Source organism: Tursiops truncatus, chromosome 21 (genome assembly GCF_011762595.2).
Source record: "Tursiops truncatus isolate mTurTru1 chromosome 21, mTurTru1.mat.Y, whole genome shotgun sequence".
Classification (NCBI taxonomy): Eukaryota; Metazoa; Chordata; class Mammalia; order Artiodactyla; family Delphinidae; genus Tursiops; species Tursiops truncatus.
Window position 1 is genome coordinate 25156430 of NC_047054.1, and position 19117 is coordinate 25175546.

Consider the following 19117-nt stretch of genomic DNA (forward strand, 5'->3'; position numbering starts at 1 on the left):
TCAAAGAATAGGGTCCAAGGTCTGGTTTCTTCTTAGTAATAAGATCTCCACAGCCTAGGAAGCCTTGTTTCTGCTAAGAAATATAACCAGAACTTGCCTGTCGTCTGTGAACTCTCCCATGGTGGGGTTCAGAATCATAACACTGCCTGTGTCTCCCCATTATGGTCGCTGGATTCAGTAGTTACTGAACTGGAGAATTCTCACTAGGTGTTGGCAATGCCTATGTGAGCAGAAGAGCAATGCAGATTCTTACTAGATTTACTAGTGGGTCTTGGAAAGTGTTCGACTTCTTAAAAGCTTTTGCATAAATGACAGATCTCAGCTGAAGACATTTGGCTCTTCTGCAGGAACTCTATGGGAATTAAACTGGCAAAGTGGACCTGGCCAAGAATTGGGTTCTGCCTGCTTTGATTTTAGGGTGGCATTTTTTTTTTTTTTTTTTTTTTTTTTTTGCGGTACGCAGGCCTCTCACTGCTGCGGCCTCTCCCGTCGTGGAGCACAGGCTCCGGACGCGCAGGCTCAGCGGCCATGGCTCACGGGCCCAGCCGCTCCGCGGCATGTGGGATCTTCCCGGACCGGGGCACGAACCCGTGTCCCCTGCATCAGCAGGCGGACTCTCAACCACTGCGCCACCAGGGAAGCCACTTGGGGTGGCTTTGTAGAGCCGTGGTTCCCTTACAGCTGATGTGCCACGCAGCCCCACTTCCCTGCTTTACACTGTTTCCCTCATCCGTGTTTGAATATGAAGCACCTTAGTAATGGATGGAAAGAACAAAGATCTCTATTAAACACAGACTTGCACTGTCTACAGAAATGGTTTATATTTGAAAGGGGGGAAGACCTCAGCCATTCTGAATTATTATAGCTTCAGGAGATGGAAGTGTTTTCTTAGTCCATATACACAGATAGATATATCAACGCCAGGAAAAAAAACTAATAAATTATAACTAAGATTCTACATATGGACCTTCTTAATATTCCTTGTTTCTGGCATTGTAGGGAAATGGCCAGGCAACTTAGTTAAGACCTTGATCTCTACTCCACCTTTCTTTCATGACGTACTTCAGCGTGCCCTTTTTGGTTTCCCTGTAAGCAGGATGATGATTTCCATTGAGTTTTTCCAACAAGCGAACGGTGTAGATATATAAAACAGCTAGACCAGATGATGACAGTAAGACACTGAACACATGGCCCCAGTTTTTAAAAAAATATTGTGTACTTTGGAAAAAGAGTTCAAAGTGTGCACCTGTCTGTTTCCTTTTTTATTGAACAACAAGGTTTAATGGCAACAGTAGAAAAACAGGTGTCTGTTCAGCTTGGGTGTCGAGGCCCAGAAATTGAAAACAAAACACCACAAAAACCCCAAGGCTTGAAGGAAAGCTTCTTTAGGGATAATGTAGTCAAGGTTAATTTATAATTTTGGCCCAGTTCCTGTAAAGGCACAGGATTTGACTGTCACATTTCCTCCCCGCATCCCCATCCCCATGTCTAACCTAAAAAGAATATGTTCTTTAGAAAAACAAGACCTGTGATGAACTAAGTATTATGAGACCAGCTAGTCCTCTGGGGGGCAGGGCAAAAAGCTTTCTTGAGATGAAGCATTTAAAGTTATGTGTGTTTTCCAAATGAACCTATCTATGAAACAGAAACAGAATCACAGACATAGAGAACAGACTTGTGGTTGCCAAGGGGGAGGGGGTTTGGGGGAGGGATGCAGTGGGAGTTTGGGGTTAGCAGATGTAAGCTTTTATATATAGAATGGATAAACAACAAGGCCCTACTGTATAGCACAGGGAACTATATTCAGTACCCTATGATAAACCATAATGAAAAAGAATATAAAAAAGAATGTATATATATGTATAACTGAATCACTTTGCTGTACAGCAGAAATTAACACAGCATCGTAAATCAACTATACTTCAATTAAAAAAATGCTGAAGAAAAATAAATAAGTAAATAAAGTTATTTGTGTTTTGGAAACCTTGTCTTATTCCTGTTCAGATTGGCCACGTGTAAATGGCAATAGCGGTATTGAAAAAAGTTAGCTTTCTGTGTGTTATTTGGTGACACAGAATTTGTGCTAGGACCCTAAACACTGCAGATACACATTTTATGACACATCCTCTTACAGAGAGGTTTGTTTTGCTCTTCTGATCACAAACCTGGGAACAAGGAACTCCAGGGAGTTCTGGGGAAATACACACACTGAAATTAGCCAAGTGTTAGAGAGCAAGATTCTTATGTTCTGAACATACTTTTACGGCTTCATTCCTTTATACGCAGCAACCTTTGGCCTCAGTGAGGAAAATGCTGAACTTATGGAACCAGAGCTTGGCTCTTTATGTCCACAGCCATCACACAAACACAGAATTGCTGTAACTTGGCTAAATGGTGTGTAACAATGGACTGTCTGGGGTTTTGGAGCTGCAAAGGTGCCTTTCTAAGGAATATTCTTCAAGCTTGTTGTGTTACAGATCCACTGATCAAAGAGGCCTGGCTCCAACCTGGAACCCTTGGAAGATGGTGTCTGTGTTGTCTGGACCCCATTTTTTTTCCTATACTTCTATAGAGGTGCCTTTATGCACGACACTGAAAATATAGATTACTTAAAATGATTTGTCGGGAATCATTTCCTGTCAGGGAGATGCTTTCACAACTTTTAGGAATATCACTACCTTGATCATCTGTGTAACTTAGGATTTCAGGCCAACTGTGATACTGTCTGCTCGTCATGGGTTCCTTTATATCAACAGACGTGGTATAGTTAAATTAGGAAAGCGTTAGTCATGTAGTTGTGGCTACAAGACTTGATATTTTAATTTCACCAATGACTCTTGAGTATTGAGAATGGCCCGCAGTTCCTCTGTCTAATAATATCATGGGTATATCCTAGAGTGTGTGAAGGATAAAGAGGAAACGTGTGTTAGGCAGTTTGAATGCCTTAGAAAGAGGTGCAATACGAGGTGTGAAATACAAACCCCAACATTTAGTTCTTGCTTAATTTTAATGTACATGAATACAAAGTGGTGTTAATTCTTCAGTATGGTGCTGATTCCTCTCCCATCATTACTGGGCTAGTTGGAGCAATCTTCCTTTCTCATCTAGACCTTTGTGTCAGCTTCTTCACTGGTCTCCTCATCTCCATTTTTCTCCCTTTCCAAAGGCTATAGAATAGACCGTTAATTTTATTAATCACAGCCGTAAGCAAAAACCCAACTCTCCCCATGACCTACAGATTCAATATTAATTCCAGCCAGGTTGCCAAGGGCTTCTTTAATATGGATGTATTATTATTTTGTAGCCTCATTAACTTCACCTCCCTATTTATGATCCATCTCCCAAACTGAACTACTACCTTTCACTGAACATGACATTCATTGTTCTACCTCCATAAATTCATTTGCTTTTCCCTTTAATATAATGCCTTCTTCTACCCCAAGCACAGACCCAGTTCCCCTTCTTAATATATTACCCTTTGAAAGTATCTCCTATTCTGCATATTTATTGTTAGGTTCACACCTAGCTGACCTAAATGATTTATAGTTCCTATTGCTGTTGTGAATATAATCCTTTTATTTTATTAGGTTTTCTTGCTAGGTAATACTGGTATCCAATCATATCATCTTCTAATAGTGCTTATTTTATCTCCTCATTTCCTACAGTTGTACCACAATTTGTTATTCCTGTCTTGTTGCATTGGCTAGAACTTTCAGAGCAGTGTTAAATAGTAGCACCAGTAGTCACCATTCTTGGCTTGTTCTTGATATTAAGGAAATTGATATTGTTATAAAGGATATTGTTATAAAGGATATTGATATTGTTCTTGATATTAAGGAAACCACCCCTCCAAGAGTTTCAGGGTTAAGTATGATTTAGATTGGTGGCTAACAGTCAGCATCTTTAGGTTGCATAGAGTATCATCCTAATTCCACTTTATAAAGACATGCTTTGAAAAGGCTGAAATTGATATTTTTGCATTTTTAAGTTTTAAATGTATGTAGGGATATATTAAAACATGTACATATATATGTGTAAATTTAAACGTGCATATTGAACGTATGAAAGTACAAAGAATGATATAACAAATTCCCATGGAGCCATCATCCAGTTCAGCAGTTATCAGTTTTGTTTTATCCTGATTTCACTCACTTCCCTTCCCTCTTACTATTTTGAAGTAAATCCCAGACATCTTATTATTCAATGTATAAATATTTCAGCATGTACCTCTGAAAGGTATGGGCTATTTTTAAACATAACCATAATGCATTTGATACATATATCAATTTTTTTAACATCTTTATTGGAGTATAATTGCTTTACAATGTTGTGTTAGTTTTGGCTGTACAACAAAGTGAATCAGCTATATGTATACATATATCCCCATATCCCCTCCCTCTTGCGTCTCCCTCCCACCCTCCCCATCCCATCCCTCTAGGTGGTCACGAAGCACTAAGCTGATCTCCCTGTGCTATGCGGCTGCTTCCCACTAGCTATCTATTATACATTTAATAGTGTATATATGTCAATGCCATTCTCTCACTTCGTCCCAGCTTACCCTTCCCCCTCCCCGAGTCCTCAAGTCCATTCTCTATGTCTGCGTCTTTATTCCTGACCTGCCTCTAGGTTCATCAGAACCTTTCTTTTTTTTTTTTTTTAGATTCCATATATATGTGTTAGCATATGGTATTTATTTTTCTCTTTCTGACTTACTTCACTTTGTATGACAGACTCTAGGTCCATCTACCTCACTACAAATAACCCAATTTTGTTTCTTTTTATGACTGAGTAATATTCCATTGTATATATCTGCCACATCTTCTTTATCCATTCATCTGTCGATGGACACTTAGGTTGCTTCCATGTCCTGGCTATTGTAAATAGTGCTGCAGTGAACATTGTGGTACATGACTCTTTTTGAATTATGGTTTTCTTAGGGTATATGCCCAGTAGTGGGATTGATGGGTCGTATGGTAGTTCTATTTTTAGTTTTTTAAGGAACCTCCATACTGTTCTCCACAGTGGCTGTGTCAATTTACATTCCCACCAACAGTACAAGGGTGTTCCCTTTTCTCCACACCCTCTCCAGCATTTATTGTTTGTAGATATTTGTTGATGGCCATTCTGACCGGTGTGAGGTGATACTTCACTGTAGTTTTGATTTCCATTTCTCTAATGATTAGTGATGTTGAGCATCCTTTCATGTGTTTGTTGGCAGTCTGTATATCTTCTTTGGAGAAATGTCTATTCAAGTCTTCTGCCCATTTTTGGATTGGGTTGTTTGGTTTTTTGATATTGAGCTGCATGAGCTGCTTGTATATTTTGGGGATTAATCCTTTGTCAGTTGCTTCATTTGCAAATGTTTTCTCTCATTCTGAGGGTTGTCTTTTCATCTTGTTTATGGTTTCCTTTGCTGTACAAAAGCTCTGAAGTTTCATTAGGTCCCATTTGTTTATTTTTGTTTTTATTTCCATTTCTCTAGGAGGTGAGTCAAAAAGGATCTTACTGTGATTTGTGTCATAGAGTGCTCTATGTTTTCCTCTAAGAGTTTGATAGTGTCTGGCCTTACATTTAGCTCTTAAATCCATTTTGAGTTTATTTTTGTGTATGGTGTTAGGGGGCGTTCTAGTTTCACTCTTTTACATGCAGCTGTCCAGTTTTCCCAGCACCACTTATTGAAGAGGCTGTGTTTTCTCCGCTGTATATTCTTGCCTCCTTTATCAAAGATAAGGTGACCATATGTGCGTGCGTTTATCTCTGGGCTTTCTGTCCTGTTCCATTGATCTATATTTTTGTTTTTGTATCCAGTACCATATTGTCTTGATGACTGTAGCTTTGTAGTATAGTCTGAAGTCAGGGAACCTGATTCCTCCAGCTCTGTTTATCTTTCTCAAGATTGCTTTGGCTATTCAGGGTCTTTTGTGTTTCCAGACAAATTGTGACAGTTTTTGTTCGTTTTGTGAAAAATGCCAGTGGTAGTTTGATAGGGATTGCGCTGAATCAGTAGGTTGCTTTGGGTAGTATATGACACATATACCAATTAATGATAACCCTTTGTAATCAGTGATCAGATTTCCTCTTACATCAGGATCCAAATAAGTTTCACTCATTGCAATTGGTTTAATGTCTCTTTTTAATGTCTATATTTTAGGTTTTTCTTTTCTCTCACCCTTTGGTCTGTCTTTAGCTCTAGCTCTCTTTGTCTTTTTATCTTCTTTTAATTTTTTCTTAAGAAATCAGGTTATTTGCCCTGTAGAGTTCTTCATAGATTGGGCTTTGCTGATTGCATCCCATGGTGTTCTTTTATATGTTCCTCTGACCTGTGTTCTTCCTGTAAATTAGTAGCTGTATCTGGATGCTTGATTAAATTCAGATTTGATCTTTGGGGGTAAGAATACTTTGTGGATAGTTTTAGAGAAATTGACTTTCAATCTCATCAATGTTGATTCTCTATTTATTGAAATGACCATATGGCTTTTATTTTTGATATACCATGATTTTTTTTTCATTTGATGAATAAGATAATGAATTTGTCTCATAGTATCTGTCTTTTGACCTTCCGTCTACTTTCATTTCTAAGTGTATTTTGGTTGATGAATAAATTAACCTATGTCATTAAATGTCACATGGTAATTTCAGCAGCTCGCCGAGTAACTGAATCCTTAATCATTCCCTTTGATTTGATGTGTTCTGTATGATGCTCCAAACTTTTGACTAATTTGGAAAATGACAGGTTAACATTTTCTACATTGACATGACCTTCCCCCAACAAAATTGATACTGGTAAAATATGCAGAATACAGTAAAGAATGTGCCCCTTCTACCTTTAGCCTGATGGGATCTATAAATATATCAAATTAAGCCAGTCAGCTGACTGCTAATATTTGCTTTGTAGGCTAGATGAATCTTACTCTTTTAGAATACATGTTGATAGGAAAAGATTCAAGGAACAGCTTGAAAGTTCGTTGACTTCTGGCTATGGAAATTTTGTACTCAGATAAAACTGTCAGTGATTAGTAGAAAATATATAGCAGAACTGTATTTCTATAGCTGGCTTCTTAGCTAAGAGAAGATTATTGGCTTTGTAAGGAAGAAAATGTCGCTTTCTTGTAACCACCTGGCCAGCCATCCACTGTGGGAGGAGACTCCTTCTTCTTTAGAAAAGCTAAGACATCCTAGAAGACATTTATGCCATTGACATGTTGCTCTAAGAAGTAGTAGACTAGAATGATTACACTGTGTCATGAGTGAAATGTGCTGTCAGAAAAAAAGAAAAAAAAATAGCCACTTCTGTGTTTGAAAAATAACCTTTGTTGACAATTTTTATTTTTCTAAGGAGAACACTATCTAATGACACAGCAACTGCTGGGAACTTAGGATCTCCTTTCTGTTTAGCTACAAATGAGCTCAGTGTTACAACAAAAATTAGAATTTTGTTTTATGAGGAGAAACACCCAAGGGTCACTTTTCATTCTGCTGAAGAAGGCAGAAAAAATATTAGGGTCTGCCCTGAGAGCTTGTAAGGGAGGGAGGGATCTAAAGGCAATCCTATTAACCTACTTCAGCCCCGCTGCACATGTAAGACAACAGAAAACAAGCATGTCCAAATTCACTTATGTGACCTTGGGCAGCCTGTACACTTTTGTGAATTTTTAGCTGGAGGTATTTGCTGAAAGACTGCAGAACTGTTCTTTTGAGATGATCTGTATCCTCTTTTTCAATATGGGATAAATTATACAATATGTGAAGATTCTTTGGGGTCTACCATTCTATGTGTGTTATGATGCCAAAGCTCAAGTTCACTCCTTAAACCAGTTAACCTCCGCCAGCCCTTGGTGTCGGCTTGTTCTTTGGACAGACTCTCACCTCGTAGGTAATCTACCATATTACCAAGTCCTGGGGTCCATGAATTGAGATGCCCTAATTCTACTTTAGAAAGTTCTGGTTCCATTTCTGGTCTCGTATGGTTCTTCCCTGGCTTCCCTGTTTGTTTCTGTAGCAGAGTTCAGTAGAGGAGAGGCCAAGGAGATGGGCTCTGGGAACCTCCAAGTCAGGATGGGTTTCTCTGATCTTCTATCATTTTTTTCTCAAGTACCTATTCAGCAACGGATTGAATTACTACTTGCAAAAAAATGCCAACCCAGAATGGTGATGCTTTAGTGGTTCTGAGTCTGGCTCTGGATTTTCCTTTGGAGAACTAATGCCTCCCCCATCCTTCCGTTGGCATCTATAGAAGCTGCATTAGGGGGCATGGCTTGTCCTGCCCAGCTTCTGAGCCAGAGCGTCATTTTCAGGAACCACATAAGCATTTCTTCCCAGTAGAAGTTCAAAGTGCTCTGGTACATAATTGCTGAGGAGCTATATTCTGAGCAAGAATAATAATTTCAGATTTTTTTTTTAAACTGGGAGATCAAAGAGCAGGAATGCATGCAGATTTCTAAATACTTAGCCATGGAAGATATCACAGGTAGGGATTTTTTAAAAATCCTACAACTTTGTAGCGATTGACAATTTCATGTTAGAATATAAAAATTGTTAATATTTGTATATGTTATTGAGAAAACTGCAGAGAGTGATTTAATCTTCTGCAAGTAAATCGTTAAGAATTGTCCTAAAAACTCCTAGCCAGGGTTCATTCGCTCAGGGAAGATAGGAGCTAATGATTGCTTCTTGGGGTAAACACTATACACATACTAATTCCTGCTAATTGTCAAAGAAGAGGAGACTGGCTTCTTATCAGTCGTTTGCATTTGTGTAATGGCCCTGGTCTGTTAGTGCTGTCTACTTCACTGATAAGGAAAACACCACTTAACACAAGCAAGAAAGGGAACCGTCCTTTCCAGCATTATTTTCTTTTTAGCCTGTCTCTGAGCAGAAAAAGGCTGGCATTCTATAGGAAATACTGTGTGACTCCATGGGAAAATATTGAGTAATGAGCAGGGAACACTCAATTACTCCTCAAAGTTTTATTCTGTGTATTTACTAAAGTGTGCAATAGTACGTGATTTCCAAAATGTTGAGTTATAAACAAAGTTTATACTATGGCCCATATTCTATGGACATCATACTACTTTTAAATATTTTAGAGTTTTTAAACTGTTACAATAACACACAAGATTATAGATACAGTGAATTCATGTAACTTGGAAGCTCGGTCAGAAATATTAGAGAATTACACCTGAAACTTACATGATATTGTAAATCAACTATACTTTAATAAAAAAAATTTTTTTTAAGAAATATTGGAGAATTGTGTGGATCTGGAAAGTTGAAAATAATTACACATTGAAGATGGCTTCTTTTTCTTTTAACTCAAATTGTTCTTCAGTTTTATTTTGTAAGCCAATTGAATGGGTATACATTATTGACAGTGGTTTTGAAAAAGTTAGAGTAAATTATTGATATTTACTTGATGCTTTGCAATCATTCAGTGGTGACCCCTCCAAATCAGACCATCTCTTCACATTTTGTAGAAGAAGAATTTGCTACGAAGCAACATTCGAGGCTTGATTATATGTACTTAGAGTGTCTGGACAGAAATGTTTTTGCTTCTCTTTGTTCCATATTTACGCCGTTAGTAATGGAAACATATCCTCTATTTGTGCGCAGTTTTGCAGCTGACAAAGCGTTTTATCGAACTCTGCAGCAACCCTGCGATACCTCATTTTTGCAGCTGAGTATACTGAGGCAGGTAGCTGGACCAGAGCCCCGCAGCTAGTAATTGGCAAAATTGTGCCTTGGCCCTGATTCTTCTCCGCTAACTCCAGGGTCATTTCACTACATTTCATCTATAAAGATCTCCTTTTAGGGAGAATTGTTTACAGTCTTACAATTTTCAACCCCAGTAACTTTAGTTGCTATTATTATGCCTCGCATATAATAGGCGGTCATTAAAGAACTGTGAAAGGAAGGAAAAACGAAGGGAGGGAGGGAAGGAGGGTGGGAGGGAGGAGAAGGGTTAGGGAAGGGAGGGAAGGCTAGAAAGGAGGGAGTCCTATTTCCTGGTGCAGGATTTGGGGAATCTTTTTTTTTTTTTTTTTTTTTTTTGCGGTATGCGGGCCTCTCGCTGTTGTGGCCTCTCCCGTTACGGAGCACAGGCTTCAGACGCACAGGCTCAGCGGCCATGGCTCACGGGCTCAGCCGCTCCGCGGCATGTGGGATCCTCCCGGACCGGGGCACGAACCCGTGTCCCCTGCATCGGCAGGCGGACTCTCAACCACTGCACCACCAGGGAGGCCCCCTGGGGAATCTTTAAATGGTAATCTTAATGTCCAAATCCTTGGCTAAGTCAGGGAACTGTTCAGACTTCCCCGGAATGGTCATTGTTCCTGATCTATACTACCAAGACAGATGGGGTGGAGAGTCAAACACTCGGAAGAAATTCTCTAGTAACAAGTTAACTGCTGTACTTATACTTTCTTCCTTATAATTTTGTAATTGGTAACATCCCAAGTAAAGTGTGTTTGGGATAAAACATTCATATAAATGATAAACGTAAAAGTAATGAAGTCACACTTATCACTGTTCCTAATTGCTGTCCAGTTAGCACTTACTAGAAGTTGACCAACTCCCAGATTATGACAAACTAGTTACAAAGCAGAGGGAAGCAGTTTTTATTAAGGACTGAATGAGTGAGATCTATGTCACCTACTGCCAGGAGCAGCTATGAAGGTCATCTTTTATATATCAAAAGCACATTCTGTTGGCAAAACTGTTAGCTTTACCCCTGATAAACTCCCGCCAGCTCCCCCAGAAAGAACGCTGTTTCCACAGTTTGGTTTGAGAACCTGCTTTGTCTGTTCCATTAAATTCTGGCGGAATTACCAAACGGAAACTGACTTAGCAATACAGCGTATATAGGCCAAAGAGAAAGGATATCACTGCAAGATTTATAGATGTGCTTAGGGCTGACTGTGCACTGCGGTCAACTAAGGAGAATATATAAGGACACTTGGCAAAAATCTGAAAGGTGCGTATATCACCATCCAGATCCAGGTTCTTCTGACAATTGCAACTTATTCCTGTGTTTGGCTGTTGGTTCAGAACAGCTGTACCCAGTTGGTCCACACTTTGTGTCACCTGGGAGTTAACTGCTGCTTTGCAATTCCATGATCATGTTTGTTTTCGCTGCTACTAAAGGATAGAAGCGCTAAGCAGGGTAGTCCATGACACGTAAGACAGTTGCTACTTCATTTTCTCCAAGAATTATTTTATTATCAACTATCCCATTCCTAGTGTCTAGTCATGATCTAAGAATTTTTCAGATGAATGTGTCAAAGCTCAGAGCTGCAGGATAATTCAAAGGATAATCATGTCAAGAAAAATACTTTTAAAGGACTGAAAAAAAGGGATTGTTTCTAGTTTTAACCCACATTTCTAAATCCTACTTATTTGAGAACACAAGATCAGAAAATCCAAGGCATAGGTGTGATGTTTCCGTCTCTTGTTTCTGTCACAGCGAATGTTCATTGTAAGTTTGCAGTGAACATGGAGGGTCTGCTTTGGCGAGGACGGGGTTGATTTCGTTGTTTTTAATAAAAGCCTCGGCATTTGTCCTGAAAGAGCCCGCTGCAGTGTTTGCTGCCCAGTTTGGATGAGGGGTAATTCTTAGCAGCCTGTCAGGGATTCAGGGACCACTGGGGTCTGCTTGAGGCTCAGAGCTCCTCTGCAGGAATGATGGTGACAGAACACTGCAGGTGGTCCCCTCGGCAAAAATACGCTGCCCAATTTGTCATCCTGTAGATCCCTGTCAGCGGTTGAAACTCGTAAGCACAAAACCTTTAAGACAAACTCCCTCCTAGTATTTTTTTAAAAGCAGTCGCCATGGATGAAAATATTCATAGCACCTAAGTAAACAGTTTTTCACATGAAGATATAATATTATGTTAAAATCTATGCTAAGTGATGTGTAGAAATCATCTACTCTATGATTTTATAGACCAAAGGATGCAAGTTATGTTTCCCCTCTTCCTGATAAAGATGGTAAAAGTGTAGCTGCTGGCAGAGGGTAACATCACCTCTTTCCTCTCTCTCCCTGGTTCTTCTGGTTGGGTTTGTAGACCTGAGCTGGACATCTGGAAATGCATTCTGAAAAGGATTTGTGTTGGAATAATTTGAAAATTGACCCCGTTCTTAATTACCCATTATAATGATTCAAGGAGAGCATGCCTCTTTGAAATCTTCAGGTTTCTGTTATTAGATTTTACATCTGATTGATTAGCAAAAGTAAGATTCTTCCCTACTTGTTCAGTAACCATACCTGCTATTATTCATCGGATGCCAGTTTTGTGCCAATTCCTTTTACCTCTATAAGAGTCCTGTAAGAGTCCCCTTACCCTGTTTTCTAAATGGGAAAATTGACCATCTGGATGGCTAGGTGACTTACTCAAGGACACAAAGCTAGTAGGAGATGGGATTTGAACCAGATGTCTCCAAAGGGCAAATCATTTTGACTGTCCTTTGCTGTTCCTCCTGAAAGCCATGGTGAGAACAGAGAAAGGGTCCCAAACATGCCTTAGACAGGAGAATAAGAGACAAGAAAGGCCTCGAGTCGTCTAGAAACTGAATAATCAGATGCTCGGTATTTCAATCAGGTAGAGTAAAAATCAAGCAGAGTTAGGGTCACAATTAGGTTAAATGTCAAAGCAAAATATGCGCTTGTGAAGGAAACGAAAAAGAAAGGCAGGAGAAAATGGAAAAATGAGACAGGTCAAATAAAATAAACAAGGGCATCTGAGTTTCACACGCAAATCGTAAAATAGAAATTGATAAGGAAGACAAAGAATTAAAAGTCACTAAGAATGAGTCAGATAATCAACGAGAAAAACTTATGTCTGAAGATGGACTCTCCCTACCCCGGGAGGGTAAATAGAATCTTCATTGGCTGGACACGTTGGTTTTACATTTCATCCTGATAATGTCAGCGATAAACATTATGTTGTGAGTTAGACTGTTTGGGGTTGAGACTGAGCAGTGTTTAAGGTGCTCCCAATACCGTAAGTGGGGAGAAGTTCTGAGACTAAATGCTCTTACAGTCTCAGGACTTTGGCTTCGTTTAATCCCTGCACCTAATGGTGGAGCAATCAGTGTCAGCCTGACTTTCCAATAACTGTGAAGATTGAAGGCAAGTGAATAATCAGATTTATCACATGAAGATGCTGCAAACCAAAATTAAAACTTGTTTCTACTCCTACTTCGAATGGATGAATTTTGCAGTGCTTTATTCTACATTTGCAGCAATGTTAGACTGTCTTTGTATTTCTTCAGAAGCGTGATGGCAATCAGACATTCAATAATATTCTTCTGAGTAGAAATTAGAATAGAATGGAAATTTTGAACAGAATGCCCCCTGATCTATACATTAATACATACTCAATTAAGAATATTTTTTTCATTAGGAACAAATAAGCCACCTTGGATTTTTCTTTGCTATACATATGTCTAAAAAATATCAAGTCCATACACATATATCACGTAATTTCAAAATAAAATAATTTTATTAATTAGTTGCTATTAAAAATTGATATCTACATTCAGTTGCACTGATGTGAATTTATGTCATTATTTTTGAGCCTTCCTGGAAAATGTATTTTTCTTAATGACAATAGATGTTCTCTTTTCCAACTTCCTTAGAAGATAAAGTATTAGTTATAAGAAATGTTGAACCTGTTGCCTATTTAATTATAATTCAATTAACTATAATTACTTTTATAATTTTATTATATTTAATTACACCCAGAAAGTACTTAATGTCTTTGGTGTTGTTTATTAAGCCTGAAAGTTTAGTGGAGTACGCCGTATCTTATATGAACTCTTCCTTTTAAGAGAATTTAAGATTAAAGGCTGCTTAGAAGAGGGAAAGATGGGTATAAACGTTTCCCCTTCTTTATCTTTTATCCAGCCACATCTACATCTACCACTGGGACAAGCCATCTTGTCAAGTGTGCAGAGAAGGAGAAAACTTTCTGTGTGAATGGAGGCGAGTGCTTCATGGTGAAAGACCTTTCAAACCCCTCAAGATACTTGTGCAAGTAAGAAATCCTCTGTGTGGCTTATGTCCATGACTGCTTCTTTTAGATGATTCCTTGTCTCATGATGTATTGTTGCTGCTTTTTCCAATTTCGTTGCATCCTTTGAATAATGCTGTTTTATTTTTAAAGTGTTGTGAAAAGTTCATACCATTTATCATCTTCTCTGTTATATCCAGAATGTTATTTTGCTTTTTTCAAGGTGGGTTGGGTTTTTTTTGCCTTCATATTTATAAAGTTGCTTTCCTCTTGGTTTTCCTCGTTGTTACCTAAGAGAGATGTGCAAATATCATAGAGGTCTGGAACTTTGGATACCTACGTCTCCATCCAATGTATGGATGAAGCTGTAAGATGATGTTCCTTTTTACCCCAGTGGTCACCTGCAAAACGAATAGGACAACTAAAAGAAGCAGAAGGGCAGAAGATTCTTTACTGACACATCTGTTACACTTGGCATTAGCTTATTCATTTATAACTCCTTTATAAAAATGGAATTTAGGTCGATCTCACTAATGAAAAACCAGCAACTTGCATTTGTTTGGAAAGGCATTTAGTGTGTTTAGCATCATTGCGTGTAGAAGGCAGAGTGTTCTTTCATGTACTACAGTTATTTATAGATGTATTTAGAATGGCGCTCTCTCCAATGACCTGAAGGAGTTAATGAACCATTAAGAAGTATCACAGTTATTCTCTCTCAACAGACAGAATTAAACAAAGATGTTGTCAGTAAGGTCACATTAAATATTTAAACCGTGCAGTTAAAATTAGTAGGTCTCATTAAAAAGCACCTGTTTATTGTGCCATGCATTTAGTCTACGCTTGGTATTTAGGCTCTCTGTGGTCCACGGACTCAAATAATTTGATGTGGTAAAAGATATTTGAATATGCGGTGAAAAATACACATTTATTTGGCCGTTGACTAAGAGCTGTGTCCCACTGTTCTAAAGTAGCAGTGATTGTCCTAAATGAGAAAAAAAACCATATCATCAGAACAACCATCTCCGGCTCCAGAATATTACTAGCTTGTGACCCAAACGTTGACAAAGAAGAACAAGTTTGTCAGAGAGACAGGTGAGCTAACAGAAAGAGCAATTAGCAAAATGAGAAAAAAGGTGCAAGAAATCATTAAGAAGGCCAATGCCCTTTTACATCATATAAATAGTATGCAAACATTTAAGTCCCTTTTCTAAGAAAGCCTCCATTGTTTGTAATAAAATGCATCTTAAAGGACATATATTTTAAAACCATAACACCAAACAAAAATGGCGTTTCGGTAGAAACGTTTTGCTGTTCGCTGTGCTGATCTAGACACGGGCTATGTGCAGAATGTCTCGTGGGACCTCAGGGCTGTAAGCAAGTACCTCCCAGATCTGCTTTTTTGCCCTCAAAATCTCTCCTTTTAATAGAGTAGAAGCAGAGTAGATAAGTTTTGCTGGTTGTGTGGCTGATTTTATCAATGAAAACGGACAACTTACAAAAGTAGCTATAGTCTTTTATTTAATTATTTTATTTTATTATTACTTTTATTATCCTTATAGTATCTTATGCTTTTTATACTTTATTACTTTTGTGGTGAATAAAAGACTAGGAATCACAAGAGTAAAATTCTAATTTCAATTACTAAATATCCCTTTCATAGATATAGGTAATAGTTATAAGCCAAGATAAAGTTAATAAGTAAGAGTCTTTTCAAAGCTTTAAAGCAAGATAAAAATGAAAGAGTATATAGAAAAAATCCTTTCTTTCAGGTCTGAAGGATTTTATGACTCTCAGTGTTCATTGTTTTAAAATTAAAGATTCGGGCTTCCCTGGTGGCGCAGTGGTTGAGAGTCGGCCTGCCGATGCAGGGGACGCGGGTTCGTGCCCCGGTCTGGGAGGATCCCACATGCCGCGGAGCGGCTGGGCCCGTGAGCCATGGCCGCTGAGCCTGCGCATCCGGAGCCTGTGCTCCGCGATGGGCGAGGCCACAACAGTGAGAGGCCCACGTACCGCAAAAAAAAAAAAAAAAAAAAATTAAAGATTCACTTTTTGATCACCAGTATATTCAACTCAGCATACCTATAGCAAAGAATTAAAGTTGGTCAGTTTTAGACTTTGGTTCTGCCAACTTGCTGTGAATACAGCCCCAACATTCCTCCCTGCCCATACTTATCATAGTGAATGGGGATGACCAAATTTATTTTTTAACTTTTTATTTTATATTGGAGTATAGGCGCTTAACAATGCTGTGATAGTTTCGGGTGCACAGCAAGGCGACTCAGCCATACATGTACATGTATCCGTTCTCCCCCAGACGCCCCTCCCATCCAGGCAGCCGCATAACATTGAGCAGAGTTCCCTGTGCTCTACAGTAGGTCCTTGCTGGTTATCCTTTTTAAATATAGCAGTGTGTACATGGGGGGTGACCAAATTTTATAGTTTCCTGTAAGATTTTCTCTATGAAAATAGAAAATACCAGAAGCTGAGAATTATAATCTATAAAATATGAGGTGCATTTATTATATGCGTAATCCTGTTACTCTGTCCTTGTCATAGACATACAACCTAATTACGTTTTAATCACTTGAAAAAAACACTTAAAATTATAGTTCCTTTAAATGCTTCTCCTTTTTAAACAATTGTACCCAGATTATCTATGTTTTCTCTTTTTTACTTCTTTAGAAAAGCATCTGAGACCACTGTATTTTAATTATAATAATGAAACATGATCATTTTTCACCGTAGCCTTTGCAAAGATTTACAAGCTGAGTGAGTATATATGATAGTTTCTGAATACCTCTTAGGAACCAGTGCAGTTATTTTCCACGTGTTAATTTCAGCTCTTCTGTGGCCCTCCCATGTCCTGTACAAAAAGTGCTATCGCCTAAGTGCTGTTCATTTGTTCCATTTTGGTATTGTGCCAACAACTGGAATTTTTTTCACCCACACAGCTTTTCATTAAATTTTAAGCCCAATCCAGAAAGAAATACTTGTTATATATTTTTCTAATCTTAAAGTGAAATGTTGTCTTCCTCCAACAGTTATTAAAGCAGCAACCCATGAATGAATATTGTTTCCCCCAAGCTAATCGTCTTCTAGTTCTCAGCAAATTGGCATTATAATTTTATTGTATCTTTTTTTTGGTAATATAATCTTTCAGAAAAGCGTTAAAGCTTATTACGAGATCTTGTTGGAAAGAAAATCTTTGACATCTGTGATTTTGATCAGTTTTATCCCCCTTTTGCACCATGTCTTTACTGATGCATCAGAGCAAGCCAGTACGTTGATGGAAGAATTGGAATATGTTCACTATCCAAAATATGTCATGCCTTTTTTGTTAAATTTGTCTAATTGTTTTTTAATCCCTGTATTAAGAACATCTATAACATTAAAAATAGTTTAGTCAGAAGTGAAACCAAGGCACATCATTTACCATGTCTTACGATATTATATTGTTCACTGGACGACTTGCATAGAAACAGAAAACACGAAAGTGTTGCACTGGCTCATCATGGTCCTGTGTATGAAGCCAGTTCATAGTTTCCACATGGTCCATCTGTCTAGGGCAAAACGTTTCTGAAGCATGTGCCACATCATTCAAAATCAGCTTTATCCCTGGCTAAAGACATGACTCAGAAACACCACAAGCACGCGAGTTTCCAAGTAGTCTCTCTAGTCATCTCATCCACTGTTGTCTTTTTGGGAGTTGAAGTCGAAGACTTTACAGCAAAGCTCTTTTGTCTCTCTGTTTAGAACAAGGTGTTCCAAATGGATTAACCATATAACAGTTAAACACTTCTCTGAGGAGAGGTTTGCTGGTTACTTGGGCTTCTCCTCTGGGAACTGTGTGGGAATTTCTGTGGTGTATCTCATCTTTTATATTTCTCTTCTCTCTATAGTAATTTAAAATTTATCCTGGGGAAAAAAACAAAACAAAAAAAAACAGTTACTATTCCAGATTGCATAAAGACCAGAAAAGTATCATTCCGTCTTTTACCCTCTGGTACCCCATGTAGTCACATGGTTCAAAGAAACAGGACAGTTTGAACGTGACATTGTCCAGATGTTCCTGTTTTCTCCCCTTGTTCTTGTATATCTGCTCCTCTGAACAGCTTTACTTAGAGAACTATTTTGGAAGATGTTGATGTGATTTTTTTTTAATCGAAAAATGATTTTATACCACACCGTATTTATAAACCCGTGATGCTGTCCTATGGGCAGATGTGCCTTCCCCGTGTGGGGATTAGAGTTTTAACCACCAATTTTGGTGAATAGTCTGAGCTCTTTCACTTCAACTCTCTGGACAGTATATTTATAACATAGAGTTAATATGTTCTCCAAACTTCTTCCCAGGGAGTCAGTGAAATTAAATGAATTCATTTCTGCTAAAGCACTTCTAACTCTGGGGAAGCAAGATTGCTTTTTCCTTGTAATAAAAAATAAATGGTAGAATTACGTTCTCTCTGTAGACACTGGAAAAATATATACACCTGTCTTAACAGACTGTGTTATCATATTTAATTCCCAATTCTTCATTTTATTTAACACTAGCAGTTTTTATCTGATTGGTTGGGGCCACCAGCTAGCTTTATAACTTTGCATTTGACATTCATTTAATCATGTAATATCTCTGATCAATAACTTCCTTATATGTAAAAACAAAAAACAGAAACAAAAAGCAAACAAAACATAGGAAGACGGGAGGTGCCTTTCAACATGAACTTATGATTTTGTCTATTGTTTATGAAACCATGTAGTATATATAAGGGCCTATATTGTATTACACATTATTATCGAGATAGTTATGAAAAATATATCGCTAGAGGAGATAAAGTCACAACAAATTTGCTATAATAAGTTAAACTCCGTAAATGAAATATTAATTAACATTTGTTTATAGAACAGCTACCTCTATGCCAGGCATTTTTGAAACGCAGAGAAAACATGACGCATGGTCGCTGGCCCCTGGGAACTTAGTCTATTTACGGAAATGGAGTAACTAAAATAGTTCATCAGTTAAAGTGACTATATCCCAAGTGGTACAGTGCTGATTGTTATGGTAATGAGAACTTAAAGAAGGAAAAGACTGGAATTAGTTGAAGACTTGATAA

The 19117-nt window shown here is 38.2% G+C and overlaps 1 protein-coding gene across 14 annotated transcripts in view; it reads left to right on the forward strand.

Moving 5' to 3' along the window:
- Positions 1–19117, forward strand: part of NRG1 (neuregulin 1) — a 1021360-nt gene that overhangs the window by 970542 nt on the left and 31701 nt on the right. For 13 of the 14 annotated variants that reach the window (XM_073798677.1, XM_073798674.1, XM_033848757.2 and 10 more), the window contains one exon: positions 13901–14030. In XM_073798677.1, coding sequence (XP_073654778.1) covers positions 13901–14030 — 130 coding nt within the window. Of the gene's footprint in view, positions 1–13900; positions 14031–19117 lie in introns of those variants that run through there. The other variant, XM_073798678.1, reaches the window with a different exon arrangement.